The sequence below is a fragment of the Parasteatoda tepidariorum genome, chromosome 1 (assembly GCF_043381705.1).
Source record: "Parasteatoda tepidariorum isolate YZ-2023 chromosome 1, CAS_Ptep_4.0, whole genome shotgun sequence".
Taxonomy (NCBI): Eukaryota; Metazoa; Arthropoda; class Arachnida; order Araneae; family Theridiidae; genus Parasteatoda; species Parasteatoda tepidariorum.
In genome coordinates this window covers 40669341-40686367 of record NC_092204.1, presented here as the reverse complement: position 1 = coordinate 40686367, position 17027 = coordinate 40669341, and the positions used below count along the sequence as shown (strand labels likewise).

General features: G+C 29.7%; 1 protein-coding gene across 5 annotated transcripts in view; it reads left to right on the top strand.

Annotated features, from left to right (window-relative positions):
• Nucleotides 1–839: 839 nt before the first annotated feature.
• Nucleotides 840–17027, top strand: part of LOC107447106 (G-protein coupled receptor moody) — a 65939-nt gene continuing 49751 nt past the window's right edge. Inside the window, exons 1-2 of one of the 5 annotated variants that reach the window (XR_011636478.1) lie at nucleotides 840–1169; nucleotides 7981–9576. Coding sequence is in view for 1 of the 5 variants with exons in the window: in XM_043038932.2 (XP_042894866.2) it covers nucleotides 14349–14365 (17 nt within the window). In the remaining 4 variants the exon portion in view is untranslated. Of the gene's footprint in view, nucleotides 1170–7980; nucleotides 9577–11668; nucleotides 14366–17027 lie in introns of those variants that run through there. The other 4 variants (XM_043038932.2, XM_071179108.1, XM_016061926.4 and 1 more) reach the window with 4 other exon arrangements.

Genomic DNA, 17027 nt, shown 5'->3' with positions numbered 1-17027 from the left:
TACACACATGGCAATTATCAAACCTTTCCAACTGTACTACACACAAACTCTCGAAAAAGAGAGGGATAGAAAAAGAGAAGAAGAAAAAAAGTACTTTTTACATTTTCGAGTATTTAATTGAAATTTCAAAAAACAAAAAAACTCAAATTAAATTCTAATACAAAAGGGATCTTTCCTCGGCGTTAAATTTAAACTTTGTAGTTGTGGCCTGTATGCCTTATTGGCTCTTGGCATTTCCGGCAAAAATAAATACCTAGTGCACTTTAGCATCCAAATAGAGTCTCGGTGCTGCCATCTAGTGTGGCAGAAACTAGACGTCCAAATTAACACGGCCAACGGTATCTCACCCATTGTGGTGGTTCTGAACGAGTAGATACCACTTCTGGAGAACGCACTACATCTGCTCATCGGGAAGACTGATTGTGCAGCTCATTGGAAATAAAAAGGAATTAAAAAAAGTTGTGACCTGTAGAGCTATCTGCATGGTATTCTTATTACAAGTTTAACAGTTAATAATTCTCGAACTAATTATTAAACATAATTTTTTTTTACTTCATCGTATTTCCTGTATATTTTTCTATATACCTTTGTGATATGTTTTTTTATACTTCGTTTTATAGTTTTCACGCTGCGAACAAAATATACCGTAAAGTTGAACACCATAAATAGTCCCAGTAAATCTTAATAATTCTGACCTATAAATTACACTTTTCAAACGAAACTTGGAAAACAAAAAAGGAAATACCGGAGTTTTTGGATGGGTATTAAAGGAGAATCTCTGGAATCGAACAGTATTAAGTGCGCAGTATAAATGATCGGAAATTACAAAGTTTCCTTCGAAACAAAGTTATCATCAACCTTGATAAGAGATTGATTTGATTTTTATCTTTGTATTTTTAGCCTCGGAAGAGGATTTTATACATTTACAAGGAAATGCTGTTTTTGCAACAGAATCCTGTCAAAGAATATTTTGTCGGAATTACGGGATATGCGAAATAACTGCAGTTCCTCTCTGATTGACCATCTTCAGTAAAAATTTGAATTACGATATTGAAGTCTGACGAAAATTTCTAACAATTGCAAAATATTTGCAAAATAAGATAAACTTTTATTTTATTTCGATTAATCTTGTTTTGATCAAAACTTCTTTTTTCTGATCGCCAGCTTAAGTAAGTATTTTATGTTGATAATATGTCTTGTATCTTTGTTTATAGGGTAAATAACTATACTGATGGAATTCAAGTAGTTGGTGCATGCATGCCAATTACTTAAATGGAAATATTTAAATATCTATTTCAAAAAAATTATAATCTATAGACTGTAAGCCATAAATGTATTTTAAACATTAGAAAATAATACAATATCATTCATTTTTAATACCAAAATGAATGCACTTCTTGTGTTTCAATTTTTTAAAAAGAGTTAACTAAAAATATCTTTAAAATATGCATAATCTAAGGAATTTAACTTTCAAATATTGTATATAATCTATGATATATAATTTCAAATATTGTAATAAAAATGTATAAATCACATTTGGTTACATAATATAAAATTATTCATCAACAATTCCTAAATAAATTATTTTCTTGCATTTCAATTTTAAAAAAAGAGCAATATCTGTTTCAGTTCTGTAACTGAAAATGTTTAAAAAAATAAATTAAAAAATATGTATTTTAAGAAATTATAGGTTTGAATTATATTTACGTTTTAAAGTCTGAATTATATTTAAGTTTTAAAGTCTGAATTATATTTAAGTTTTAAAGCCCGATATATATTTAAAAAAAATCAGAAAATGATTTACGCTTACATTTTTTGAATAATTTTAAATTCATTACTAGGTAATGAATACAAGGTGAATAAGCTAAAGTTTTGCTTTTTTAATTCCACTTCATTTTACTTCTTTGGTTTTATTACTTCTTTGCTTTTTGTGCATTTCATGTTAATTACATAGAATTGTGTTTCTATAAGATTCATTACGCTTGTAATTCTAAATATTTTATTGGATGCATTTTTTGATATTTGTCGCTTTTTGACTGTTATTTTAGGGCAACTTACAGTAAAAAAAACCATATTAGTTCGTACCGTCTTTGTCCTTTTTCTCATGAAATACACGCAAACAATGAAAGTAAATTAACATTAAGCTTATGGCGTAACTACCACTACAAATATTAAATACCAAATCACTGGTATATAAGACATGTTAACTTGAATCCATTTAGGGATATCTTTTGATAGATGATGGTTGACATATGATTAAATCCTCATATTAGTGACTTGCGAATGTGATATGAACACGCCAACATGATGGATGATCCACTTTAAACAGTTTGATTTGTTTAATATATCTCTCAAATAGAAAAAAATCTGGCGAAGTAGATAAAGTCTCCCGGTCAATAAGCAAAAATTAAGAAGGAGAATAAAATGAGCGGATTGCTATAAACAAAAAATGAAAGGAAAAAAAAATTGTGCGAAATGTTACAAAAAGAAAAAAAAAATGAAGAAAATATAATGAGCAAAAATTGATATAAATAAATAAACAGCATGAATCAACTAGTGATATTCGTTCATCGAATTCTATCACATGTAAAATTCTAGAAGGGAAGTAATGTGGCGTAACTACCACTACAAATATTAAATAACAAATCACTAGTATATAAGACATGTTAACTTGAATCCATCTTGAGGTACCTTTTGATAGATGATGATTGACATAGTCGATAAAATTCTCCCCTCAATCTCAACAAAATGATCGTCAGTTTCGGCTTTCGAGACTTTGAGGCGCATTGTTTACCGAATTATGTAATAAGGCAGAATAGTGCTGCCCTCTGATTAGCTGTTAAGGAATCAGAGTTTGTATTCGTTGCCCCTGATCATCATTGTAAAAATAGTGCGAAAGAGACAATCTTTATCGTTGGATGGGAACGAACCCTGAACTTTTGAGTCCTTAGAAAGCCGAAGACTACATTTGAAAGTGTGTACTACACCCTCGATAGAGTGAGGAAAATTGCTAAATTTTTGTAGTGGAATATGAAATTTTATGTAGTGGATGATGCATTATGAAAATATTTGAAACAAAAGTAATATAAGAACAGTAATTTATTTGGATCAAGCAAAATGATATGTCCAGTGTTAGTTATGGAACAGCTTCCCGTTAGTACAAATTCAAATTGAAAAACAAACAAACAATATTTTGATCACTTAGTCTAATATTTTCCCCTTATTTTGTGTAAAAATTGTTTTTGTTAAAGCAATGGTAAAAACAATCAATAAAAATATTTTTATTTTCAAAAATTACTAGTTTATCTTATGCATTTTGTTATTAATAATTCAAGACGTGGACAACCAACGTACTTAATACTTATTAAAGTAACCTTTACTTTGTCAACTATTTATAAGTTTTGCTCCTATCCTTTTCTTATTTCAATCCATAAAAAAATTAAATGTGTGAAATTTTAGTTCAATCGAAAAAACTTACGGCAATCTCCATCGACTCGGAAGTTCCGGTAATTTCGACAACAGAATTATTTAAAAATTTTTTTTATTGGTTATATAACTAATTTTTTGATCAACTCGCGCATCTTCATCCCTGAAACGAATTGTATTCTGATGAAATTGTTCCTTTTTGCGTTTCTGTATCCCACATTAACGTGTGTTTCGCGACTTCATCCCCATAACGAATTGTATTCCGCTGAAATTGTTCCTTTTTGCCATTTTGTAAGCCTTTGTCCATAGGCGACAACTATAGTAGCATAAGTTGCGATTTCAGAAGTTCAAAATTTGTCACCGTGAAAGTGTTTTGCATGTATGTGAAAGCTCTGTTAACGATGGGTATTACATATTTATATGCCGGAATAGTCTAGTCGGTAGGGCATTAGGCCCATGTCGAAGAGACAGTGAATTCCATGCCGATTGAAGACCCCTCATATTGCAAATGGTGACTGGTGCACGTTAAATCTGTTATGTCACAAGGTTCTTTAAATTCCCATAACAAGTCATACCTCTGGGGGCATTGAATTGAAGATTGATCGTTTTCAGGTTCAGGTCAAAATAACGATCTGTGGATGAATGAAGAGCTTCGCTCTTTAAAGTGATCTGTGATGTGTGACTGAAGTCGTATTATTGGCCATAGATGACGCCTCTGAAAAAGCAAGAAACGTACCCTCTACCTTAAATTCGCATGGTTTTACCAAGCAGGCTTGCTGGTATTGGCAACTGGCATTAGAACCAACAGCATATTTATAGATGCTGCAGAAAACTTTATTTCTAAAAGCATCTTTAAAGCCTGGTTTTTAAGATTTTTAGTTTCCTGTAATCAACCCTTAAAATTATTGAGGCGTTTAAAATAAATTTTTAAAAAAATATTACATGTTTTTGATTTACAATGCAGCAATTTCTGTGATGGAAATGCATTTTAATTTAGATTGATCTTTTATGTAGAATCAAAACATCCTACTATGAATGAACAAATATTGAAAACAATTTGTTTTCGGCAACAATTTGTAAGACAAATATATTCTCAGTTTCATATTTTGCTTTCATATATTATTGCATTTTATTTTACATAGTAAATGCATTTAAAAAAAAAGTAAAAGGTACTAATATTTGAAGAAAAAAAAAGCTGCCCGATATTTTTTCATAAAACGCATATCTCTTCTGTATTAATTATCAAACATTAATTAATAATTATTTCAAACATATAGAACAGTTTGTTTTGGTTTTGTGTATGTGAATTATTTTCGTTTAACCTTTCCCTTCTGCCCGCTTATAGCTCAGTTTGATAAAATCCTAGAATAGCCCAACTCTTGGCGAATTTTTAAGATCTCGCCAAGCTGGCGATTATTACTGGGATCAACGTTGCTTTCTGATTATTAAAAAAAGTAATTTAAATTATTATAAATTTCCATTTTTAACCGGTACCGCACAAAAACAAATTGAAAAACGAAATAATGATGGTAATAAATAAAATAACAGTAAAAAAAAATGAAATAATAACGATGATTCCAACAGCAAGAGATCAGAAGCATAAATGGAGAAAAAATAAACCCTACCACAATGCGCGTAGGTATACATATCAAATAACCAATCAGGTTTAAGAATTTTGGTGGTGTGATTGTGATGCGATCAAACGTTCAAAATAATCTCCCCGAAATAAGTTCCAGAAATTTAGTTTGCGACAATTCAAAAATTTGCTTCGCGAGATTTTAAAAAAAATCATTGCAGGGTGTGCTATTCTAGGATCCACAACTCAGTTTATTTCAGGTTTTTGTTACCCTCACGAAAAAAGAATTTTCATTCCGAAATTTGCAAACATGTATGCTTAAACGTTCATACGCATGACTACTCACTGACTTAAAAGTTTTCTGTTTTTTGTTGCAACGTGGAAAAAAAAAACTTTAATTTTTTTGCAATACATATACGTACAATTTAAAATGGAGAATGTAATTCTTTTGACAGAGGCGAAAAGTTTAAATAAATTTTTGTTTATGAAATTTGGTATATAAAAATCCGATATTTTTAAACTTTCTGAAATACTTCCATGTATTTGGCTCTTTGTATAAAGTGATGTTTAATAATAAAATAAAATAAAAATTGCGCATTTGAACTAATTATATGTCCTGAGAAAAATTATCAATAATTATTATCTTTTTCTTAAACAAAATTTTTTAAACATAAACAAATTTAGTGCTTTGAAAGTAACTAAACAAATAGTGAGTAAAAAAGTGTATAGCTTAGATAATCTGTTTGATGCACAATGCGTAAAAAATAAACTGACCGTCCTGATTATTTTTTGATCTAATGATCAGATCTTCATGTTCTAGAATTTAATCTTAATCGATCGAGCGGGTGACCCCAAACAGGATAATTAATTAGTGCAGACGATTTTTGAAGTTACGAGATCAGACACAGAAACGTACTTACTCTGAATAAATATAATACTTTTGGATTTCTGATCCCAAATATAGGGGTAGAAACGATTTGGATAATATGGTTCCAGAGTTTAGTCAGAAGAGTTGACCCTTAAAGTTAATTTTACCTTTTACCAAATTTCGCATTTTGTCCTGTAAATTTACTTTCTTTAAAATCATTTGAAAAATGGTGTACTAAACAATTCAAAATTCATTCCACAAGTATTAAATAAAGTGGTAAAAAATAACAATTATTTATTAAACGGTATTTTTAGTATTAAATTATTTTTGATAAACGAATTTTGAAATTGTATGCAAAAATTTTTCAATTTGCTTAAAAAGTTTTTGAGATATAATGAAATAAGTAAAATGTAAAATTAACATCTAAAGCTCCAAACTTCAGGGTCGCTCTCTTGACCAAACTATTGGGTACATATTTCCCTGATTGCGGGTAACTCATACATTTTGGGGGCCAGAAATCTGAATCCGACGAATGAAAGGTATAGGGGCCGGGATAGCCTGGTCGGTAAGGCGCTAGGCCCATGTCCAAGAGGTTGTGGGTTCGATCCTCGCCGGACGAAGACTCCCCGTGTAGTAAAATGTGACTGATACACGTTAAATCTGTCGATTCTCAAAGTCCTCCATGTTCCCATACAAATCATACCTCTGGGAGTACTGATCCAGGAGTTTCCATGTCTTCCGGATTGGTTCAAAATTGCAAGGCTACGGAGTTGAACATTAGTAGTCGTAAACCCATGTAATTGGGTCCGCTTTCAACGACGGTTATAAAATAAAATAAAATGAAAGGTATTCAGAGAAAGAACGTTTTGTGTCTGATGTCGTAACTTGAAATATCGTCTGCACTAATTAATTAGCATATTTGAGGTCACCTCCTACAACCGTTGAGTTTCGAAACATGAAGATCCAATCATTAGATCGAAAGCTATTTAGGATTGTCCATTTATTTATTCATTTTTTTCTAAAATTTCCGTATATTTATTGTTTTTCAATAAAAAATTAGATATTGTGGCAAGCATTTATAACGCTTCAACTCGGGAAAATTTTATGTTGTACATACTTCTAATCCGCTAAAAACAGTTTTATTGATTTTATTAAAACTCCTTTGAGCTAACTTGAAAACCTTTAGTTACACCAGCTCATTAGTTATTGTGTTGCTTTTTTTGAATTTAAAGTTTATGCTGGGAATGAAAACTAGTGCTGCAATTCAAAGCACTACATATTTACTTACACTTTCTGAAATAGAACTCGAACTTTAGATGATTTAGCTATAGTTGAGCTTTATAACATTATTATTGACAATGATTTCGTGGAGAAAGCATGTGACTCTGGACAGAACATAAATTCTAAAATGAAATTTCTTTCTTTCTTGTATCACCTCAATATGAGTATATGATCAGTTGTAGTATACGGAGTTTTCCGCCTGTCCTCTAAATATTACTGTAAAATGTCATCCGCATTACAGCATTTAATTTTTACAAGCAAATTATGTGGGCAAAAATTATGGATTAACGTCAAAAGATTAGCATAATAGCTTTCTATTCCTCTATTATAACATAATGACCAATTCTCTAAAAAAAATTTTTATGCTTTTAAGACCGTTTTCTCTCCATCACGGGATGGTAAAGGTGTTAGTGTGCTCACTCCATAAGCATGTTTTCTGGTTTTAATTAATAGTAATAAATGAGTACTCATTCATTACATTTCTTTTATTTCTTTTTTTCTTATTTCCTAATGAAGGACGTATTATATTAAACTTACTGTTACCGGTAAAACTTAAATTCTAGAAGATACTATATTCTTCAATTTAAAAAAAATATCGCATGGAGCATTTCCCAAAAAACTGTTTCATCGAAAACGGAAAAAATTAAATTCCGTTGAAGTTGAAAATTGATATTTAGCGAAGAATAACTAACTAGTCAACCACAATAATATGTGCCATCATATTTGAATAGTGTGTTGAGAATATGGACACAGTTTATGTAGTTAAAATTACTTAATATCCCGATTTTTCTCCAATAGGATTCTTATATAAAATTTATATAAATTTTAGGTATATTCAAAAGGAAATGAATACCTCATTTCAAGACATCTTTTTCCCTTTCCGAAACAATTCATTGGATAATGATACTTTGGACATGAACCAAGAACAAGATAGATCTGATAAGCAGGAACAATTCAGAATTGCTCAAGTAGTCTTTCTCATAACTTCGTCTGTCGGAATACTTGGTAATTCAGTATCGATTCTTGCCTTGAGGAAATTGAAGAAGCTTCGAAACCCAACCATTACATTTGTTATAACTTTATGCGTCGCCGATTTGCTTTTTTGTATCATCACATTAATAAATTACAGCAGACCCGATTGGAACCGAAACCACGCGTTTTGCATTTTGATAACATGGGCAAAATTTTTAGTCGCTGGAGAATCGTTTTATTTAATGATTGGAATAACGATTAATCGATATATCTGTGTAATTTACCCAAAGTATTATCGTTTGATATACAGAAAGAAATATTTAATATTGCAGATAACCTTAACGTGGATGTATTCTTTTATTAATTCACTTTTACCATTCTTTGGAGTTGTAGGAAGATATGGTTACGATTCTGAGAGCGGATTCTGTATCCTTTTGAGACAGTATGGAATAACAGTTACAACTTTCTTTTTTATACACTACTTCGCATTTCCAACCATGGTTTTTGCAATTTGCTATTCGAGAATTTTTTGGGTCACTCGTAAGACATCTCGACGAGTGAGAAAGCAGAGCAATTTTTTTGTTACGTCAGAAGGATTAAATGCTTCAGCAACTTCACGAGAGAGTAGGATTACAATAGATGATTTTCCGGATCGTGTTGACGATAAAGAAATGAAAATCCTGAAAGTGACGCTAGTCATCTTTCTTGCTTTCCTGATTTGTTATTTTCCAATATCGCTTATTAAATTTTATGACAGTAAAGCGAAAATCCCTACACTTACTTTTCTATCCCACTTGGGACTCAACTTATCAAATGTGATCAATCCCATAATATACGTTGTTATGTGTGCTGAATTCCGAAAAGCATATTTTGAACTTTTCACTTGCAAACAAGTCAGGCTGAAATTGTCAACTTCTTCAAATGAAGCAACTTATTCAAATGCAGCAGCTTCTTGAAATACAGCAACTTCTGAGATGCTAAGTGTTTGATATTGCTTTGCATTTTGTTTTCATGCAAATTTATATAAACATTATTGTTATAAGTATCAAAAATGTAATATTAGTGTGCATTGCCCAAAATAAACCATGTTACCATTAAATTTAGAAATGCTTTAAAGGGATAGTGAAAAAAAGATATTCAGTCAAATAAAGGTGAAATTTATAATTCAGATGTATGCTTAATTGAAAGTTAAAAAAATCATAAAAAAATTAAAAAGTAGAAAATTAAATAAACTAAATATCTTTAAAAAGTAAAAGTTAGATTTTGAGTACTATTTTAAAATATCATATGCACAAATTTATTAGGATATTGAAAGTTAGTCTCATAAAATATTATATCAAATCTAAGTGTGCTGAAACATGTTTATTAGATTAAAAATTATAAGTTTTCCTAATATTTATCTTGTGCTCTGTACACTAAAGATCTTACAATGGGAATAAATAATGGAAAATAATTTACTGCTTTTTCAATCAAAACCATTTATAAGTACTTGATAATCAAACTAGCCAAATAAAATGCTTTTTTCAATAACCAGTTAAAAGCAACTAAGAAAATTTACTACGTATAGTTGAGAACAAAAAAATCTGTTTATTAACTTGCCTCTTTTGGGAATTTTTAAAATAATTTTTTTGTCATATGATGCCTTGAATATTTCTGAATACACAGTAACCAAAACTCTTCATTACTTACAGAACGTTTGGATGAATCTTTTCTCAAAGAACTAAAACACGAGGAGAAATAAAATTATATTCTAGGAAAACATTCAAATGTATGAAGGATCATTATCATTTTGAATTAAATAAGAAATTATTATTTCTTGAAAATTATTATTTTTTGTTGATGAGCAATTTCTACAAGTTTTCTTTTGCTCATAAGCTCTAAATGAATTTCGAAATGCTCAAAAAGAAAAAGAAAGATTTAGATTATAAAGACCTTTATATTATTTAAAATATACCTCAAGTTTAAGGATCATATCTTAAAAATTGAGTCTAATCCTTTCCTTCATGTCTCGGAGATCTTTCGGAAAACTTCTTTATACTTATTTTGAAACGTTTCTTTTTTTTTGTGTGTGTCTGATTTCATCACCTTAATTATCATCTGCAATAATTATTTAGCATATATTGTGTGCGATACTCCAAACCATGAAGGGTGAATCATAGTACATTAAATATTATGTCAAAACCTATGCGTGTAATACTTACGGAAGTCAATCATTTTCACACTATTTATGAGGAATGTAACTTTCTTATTTAGCGTTTTGAACAAACTTTACTAAACTAAGAAAATTTAGAGATTAACTAACTTAATGTTGTGTTCAGATTTTACTAGTCTAGTATAATTGACAAATTTTACTTTTAAAACGTAAGTAATATCAAAAAATTTATTTTTAGAAGCGTCTCTGTGGTTTCTGAATATTTCAATTTTGCCATTAAGAAAGAAGACATAAGGAGTTTTAAATGGCCTGATAGTTGCCGTTAACCAATCCATAGGGAGTAGCTTATGGGTACCTATAGCAATTAATGTTACGAAAGCAACATTACGAAATGTAACACGAAACGTTGAACATTGAAAACATTAAACATTTATGAAACATATTTCTTTATTTTATTAAAACTCCTCAGAGCTTGAAAATCTTTATTTACACCAGCTTGTTATTTATTTTGTTGTTTGGGGTTAAAGTTAATGATAGGAATGGAAAATGTATCAATACTACAATTTAAAGCGTTATCTCAATATTTTCAAATTTTCTGAAATAGAATTCGCTTTAACGATGACTTAACTATACGTAAGCGTTATTACTTTATTATTGACAATGATTTTGTCAGAAATGTATGTATCATTTTAAAAAACGTCAAATCTAATATATTTCATGAATTTTCCTTCTTTCTTGCATCCCCTTATGACACTGTAATAGTATATGATGTTTTCCTCCTGTCATGTAAATATAACTCTGAAATGTTGCCTATATTACAGTATTTAATATTTTCAAGCAAATTACGTGGGCTAAAATTATAGATTAACGTCAAAAAATCGACATAGTAGTTATAACATAGTTCATTATAACATAGTGCCGATTTTTCAAAATTTTTTTTCTTCTGCTTTCTAAACCGTGTTAGTGCTCTTACTTCTTAAACATGTTTTCTGGTTTCATTTCTTAATAATAAATGAGTACTCATTCATTATACTTCCTTAAATTCATTATATTTCCTTTTTCCTTTTTTCCCAATTGAGGATGTATTATGTTAACCCTATTGTTACCAATGAAACTTAGAATTTTAGTTAAATTTTATTAGAAGTTAGTATTTTCTTCAATTTGAAAAAAAATTCGCATTCAGCATTTTCGAAGAAACGCTACCGTTGAAAGGGGAAAAAAAAATTCGGTAAAGTTGAAGCTTGATATTTTGCAATGAATAGACTAATAAACAACAATAATGTGTTATCATATTTAAATTGTGCGTTAGGTAAACAGTTTATGTAGTTAAAATTATTTAATACTCCAATTTTTCTCCAAAACGATTCTTATATAAAATTTATATAAATTTTAGGTTTATTCAAAAGGAAATGAATACCTCATTTCAAGACATCTTTTTCCTTTTCCGAAACAATTCATTGGATAATGATACTTTGGACATGAACCAAGAACAGGATAGATCTGATAAGCAGGAAAAAATGGGAGTTGCGCAAGTAGTCTTTCTCATAATTTCGTCTGTCGGAATATTTGGTAATTCAGTGTCGATTCTTGCCTTGAGGAAATCGAAAAAACTTCGAAGCCCAACCACTGCATTTGTTATAACTTTATGCACTGCCGATATGCTTTTTTGTCTTTTCACTCTAATTAATTTATGCAGACCCGATTGGAACACGAACCACATCTTTTGTATTTTGATAACATGGGCAAAATACTTCGTTGGTGGAGAATCGGAGTATTTAATGATCGGAATTACAATTAATCGATATATCTGTGTAATTTACCCAAAGTATTATCGTTTGATATACAGAAAGAAATATTTAGTATTGCAGATAACTTTAACGTGGATATATGCTTTTATTCATTCAGTTTTACCATTCTTTGGAGTTGTAGGAAAATATGGTTACGAACCTAACAGCGGACTCTGTATCCTTTTGAGACATTATGGAACTGGAGTTACAACTTTCTTTTTTATACACTACTATGCATTTCCAGCCACGGTTTTTGCAATTTGCTATTCGAAAATTTTTTGGGTCACTCATAAGGCATCTCGACGAGTGAGAAAGCAGAGCAATTTTTTTACGCCAGAAGAATTAGAACCTACGGCAACGTCACTAGAGATTCAAAGAGATGATTTTTCTGATCGTGTTGATGATAAGGAACGGAAAATCCTGAAAGTGATGCTAGTCATTTTTGTTGCTTTCCTGATCTGTTACTTTCCAATGGCGCTTATTAATTTTTACGACAGTAAAGCGAAAATCCCTACACTTACTGCTCTATCTCTCTTGGGAATAGTCCTATCAAATGTGATCAATCCCATAATATATGTTGCTATGAGTGCTGAATACCGAAAAGCATATCTTGAACTTTTCGCTTGCAAACAAGTCTGGCTGCCATTGTCAACTTCTTCAAATGCAGCAGCTTCTTCAAATACAGCAACTTCAGAGATGCTAAGTGTTTGATATTGCTCTACAATTTTCTTATTTAGGCAAGTTTATATAAACATTATTGTTGTTATAAGTGTCGCAAATATTATATTAGTGTGCAATGCAAAAAAAGAAAAATAATGCGACCCTTAAATTTAGGAATGGTAGAAAGGAATAGTTAAAGTAAAGATATTTACGCAAATGCAGTTGATAATAACAATTCAGATTTATATTTAATTGAACTTTAAAAAAATCATAAAAAAATGGAAAACGAAATAAATAAAATATCTTTGAAAATTTAAAGTATGATTTTGAGTACGATTTTTAAATACCATCTGTACTAATTAATAAGTTTATTTAAAGTTAGACTCTTAAAATATTTAAATCAAATCTAAGTATGCTAAAATTTACCATTAGTTCAAGAGTTATTAGTTTTCCTAATTTTTATCTTGTGCTCTGTACACCAAAAATCTTGAATTTCAAATTTAATTTATTCAAATGGGAATAATTAGTAGAAATTAAATTCATCCTTTTTCAATAACAACCATTTTCAAATACTTGACAAACAATCTAGCCAAATAAAATGCTTTTTGCAATGTCCAGTTAACAGCAAGTAAAATTCTGTAGCGTGTAATTAAGATCAAAAATATCTATTTAATAACTAGTGTCTTTTGGAAATTTTTAAAAAACTTTTTTTGTTTTATGATTGGTCCAATATTTTTGAATTCACGGTAACCATTACTTTCAGAGTTTTGGATGAATCTCGGCTCTAATCTAGCGAAGAAATAAAATTTTATTCTAAAAAACCAAACTCGAATTTTTAAGGATCATTATTATTCTAAATAAAATAAAAACATTGGTATTTCTGGAAAATTATTATTTTTTGTTTACAATTTAAAAAATCGACAAATTTGCCATCTATTTATTCATTATAACATATTGATCGATTCTCCAACATTTGTTTTGCTTTTAAAACCGTTTGTTCTATATGATTGAATGGTTAAGATGTTAGTGCTCTTACTGCTTAAACATGTTTATTGGTTTTAATTCTTAACAATAAATTCTTGATAATAATGAGTACTCATTCATTATACTTCTTTTATTTTCTTTTATTTCTTTTCTTTATTTCCTAATTAAGGATGTATTACGTTGAACCTATTGTTGCGGGGGAAACTTAAATTTTTGAAGATAGTATTTTCTTCAATTTGAAAATTTTTTTGCATAGAGCATTGCCAAGAAACGCTACCGATTAAATCGAAACGGACCGACGAAATTCTTAAAATTTGAAGATTGATATTTTGCAAAGAATAACTAACTAATCAACCACAATAATGTGTTATCACATTAAAAATTGTGTGTTAAGAATAAGGATACAGTTTATGTAGATAAATTTATTAATTTTCTCGATTTTTAACCAAAAAGATTCTTATATGAAATTTATATAAATTTTAGGTTTATTCAAAAGGAAATGAATACCTCATTTCAAGACATCTTTTTCCCCTACCAAAACAATTCATTGGATAATGATACTTTGGACATGAACCAAGAACAAGATAGATCTGATATTCAGGAAAATTTCACAATTGCGCAAGAAGTCTTTCTCATGATTTCATGTGTCGGAATATTTGGTAATTCATTATCGATTCTTGCCTTGAGGAAATCGAAGATGCTTCGATGCCCAACCACTGCCTTTGTTATAACTTTATGCGTTGCCGATTTGCTTTTTTGTATCATCACAATAATAAATTACACCAGGCCCGATTGGAACCGCAACCACTCTTTTTGTATTTTGATAATATGGGCAAAATTTTTAGTCGCTGGAGAATCGTTTTACTTAATGATTGGAATAACGATTAATCGATATATCTGTGTAATTTATCCAAAGTATTATCGTTTGATATACAGAAAGAAATATTTAGTATTGCAGTTAACTTTAACGTGGATGTATTCTTTTATTCATTCACTTTTACCATTCTTTGGAGTTGTAGGAAGATATGGTTACGATCCTAACAGCGGACTCTGTATCATTTTGAGACATTATGGAATAAGAGTTATAACTTTCTTTTTTATACACTACTATGCATTTCCAGCCATGGTTTTTGCAATTTGCTATTCGAGAATTTTTTGGGTCACTCATAAGGCATCTCAACACGTGAGAAAGCAGTGCAATTTGTTTGTTACATCTGAAGAATTAAATGCCACAGCAAGTTCGCGAGAGAGTAGGATTCAAAGAGGTGATTTTCCGAATCGTGTTGATGATAAAGAGATGAAAATCTTGAAAGTGATGCTAGTCGTCTTCTTTGCTTTCCTGATTTGTTACTTTCCAATGGCGCTTATTAATTTTTTTGACAGTAAAGCGAAAATCCCTACACTTACTGCGCTGTCCTTCTTGGGAATCAATTTATCAACTGTGATCAATCCCATAATATACGTTGCTATGAGTGCTGAATACCGAAAAGCATATTTTGAACTTTTCACTTGCAAACAAGTCTGGCTGCCATTGTCAATTTCTTCAAGTAATACAGCAACTTAAGTGTTTGATATTACTCTATAATTTTTTTATTCAGGCAAATTTATATAAACATTATTGTTATAAGTGTCACAAATGTAATATTTGTGTACAATGCCTGAAATAAATAATGTGACCCTTAAATAATGTGACCCTTAAATAATGTGACCCTTAAAAAAAAGAAATGTAAGAAAGGGATTCAGATATGTATTTAATTAAACTTTGAAAAAATCACAAAAGAATTAAAAAATATAAAATGAAATATTTTAATAGCTTTAAAAAGTTAAAGAACGATTTTGAATGCGATTTTTAAATATCATCTGCACTAATTTATACGTTTATTGAAAGTTAGTCTCCCAAAATATTTAAATCAAATCTAAGTATGCTAAAATCTCACTATTAGTTCAAGAGTTGCTAGTTTTCCTAATTTTCATCTTGCGCTCTGTACACCAAAAGTCTTCAATTTCAAATTTAATTTATACAAATGGGAATAAAAAATTTAAAATAATTTATTCCTTCTTCAATCAAAATCATTTATAACTACTTGATAAGCAAACTAGCCAAATAAAGTGCTTTTTTCAATATCCAGTTAACAGCAACTGAGAAAATCTGCAACGTGTGATTAAGAACAAAAATATCTATTTAATAACTAGCGTCTTTTGGAAATTTTTAATAACGTTTCTTTGTCATTTGTTTGATTTCTCGAATATTTCTGTATTCTCTGTAACCAGAACTCTTCCTCACTTACCGAACTTTTGGAATGAATAGAGAACTAAAAACTAGCTCAAAGAAATAAAACTTGCGGAGAAATAAAATTACATCCTAAGAAAACATTCTAAAATTTTTAAAGATCATTATCATTTTAAATAAAATAAGAAATTAATATTTCTTGAAAATCATTATTTTTTGATGAGCAATTTCCTTAAGCTCGTTTAAGTTTTTCTGTTGTTCAGAAATACGCCATTTCGAAATGCGCAAAAAGAAAAAAAAAGATTAAGGTTATAAGGACTTTTACATTAGGTATAATTAGCCTCAAGTATAAGAATCATATCTTACAGACTGAGTCTAATCCCTTATCCCATGTCTTGGAGATCTTATTTATTTTGAAACTTTTTTTTGCGTGAGTCTGACTTCATCACTTTAATTACCATCTGTAATAATTATTTAGCATGTGTAATGAGGGATACTCCAAACAATGAAGGTTGAATCATAGTACATAAAAATTTCTTTTATTGTGTCAAAATCTATATGTGTAATATATACGGAAATCAATCATTTTTTATATTATTTGTATGGAATGTAAAGTTTTTATTTAGTGTTCTGTACAAACTTTCCTTAACTATTGTAATATAAAGATTTCACTAACATAATGTAGTGTGCATCTTTTACTAGTCTAGTGTAATTGACAAATTTTAGTATTGTAATGCAAGTAATGTTAAAAAATAGTTTTTTAGAAACGATTTTGTAGTGGCTGAATAATTTAATTCAGCCATAACAAAAGATGAAATTAAGATTGGTAAATGGCCTGTTGGTTGCTTTTTACTAATCCCTTGGAATCGCTTGTGGGTACCTTTAACAATTAATGTTAAAAAACAGAAATATGAAATGTAACACGAAACATTAAAAACATGAAACATTGAAGTGAAACAGCTTATTTGATTTTATGACAGCGCCTAATAATAAATGAGTAGGGGAGAGTGGGGTCAATTGTAACATTTTTTACTTAACTATTTTTAACTAACAAAAAATCCATGTGGTTATCAGGAAAGTACGACAGACGA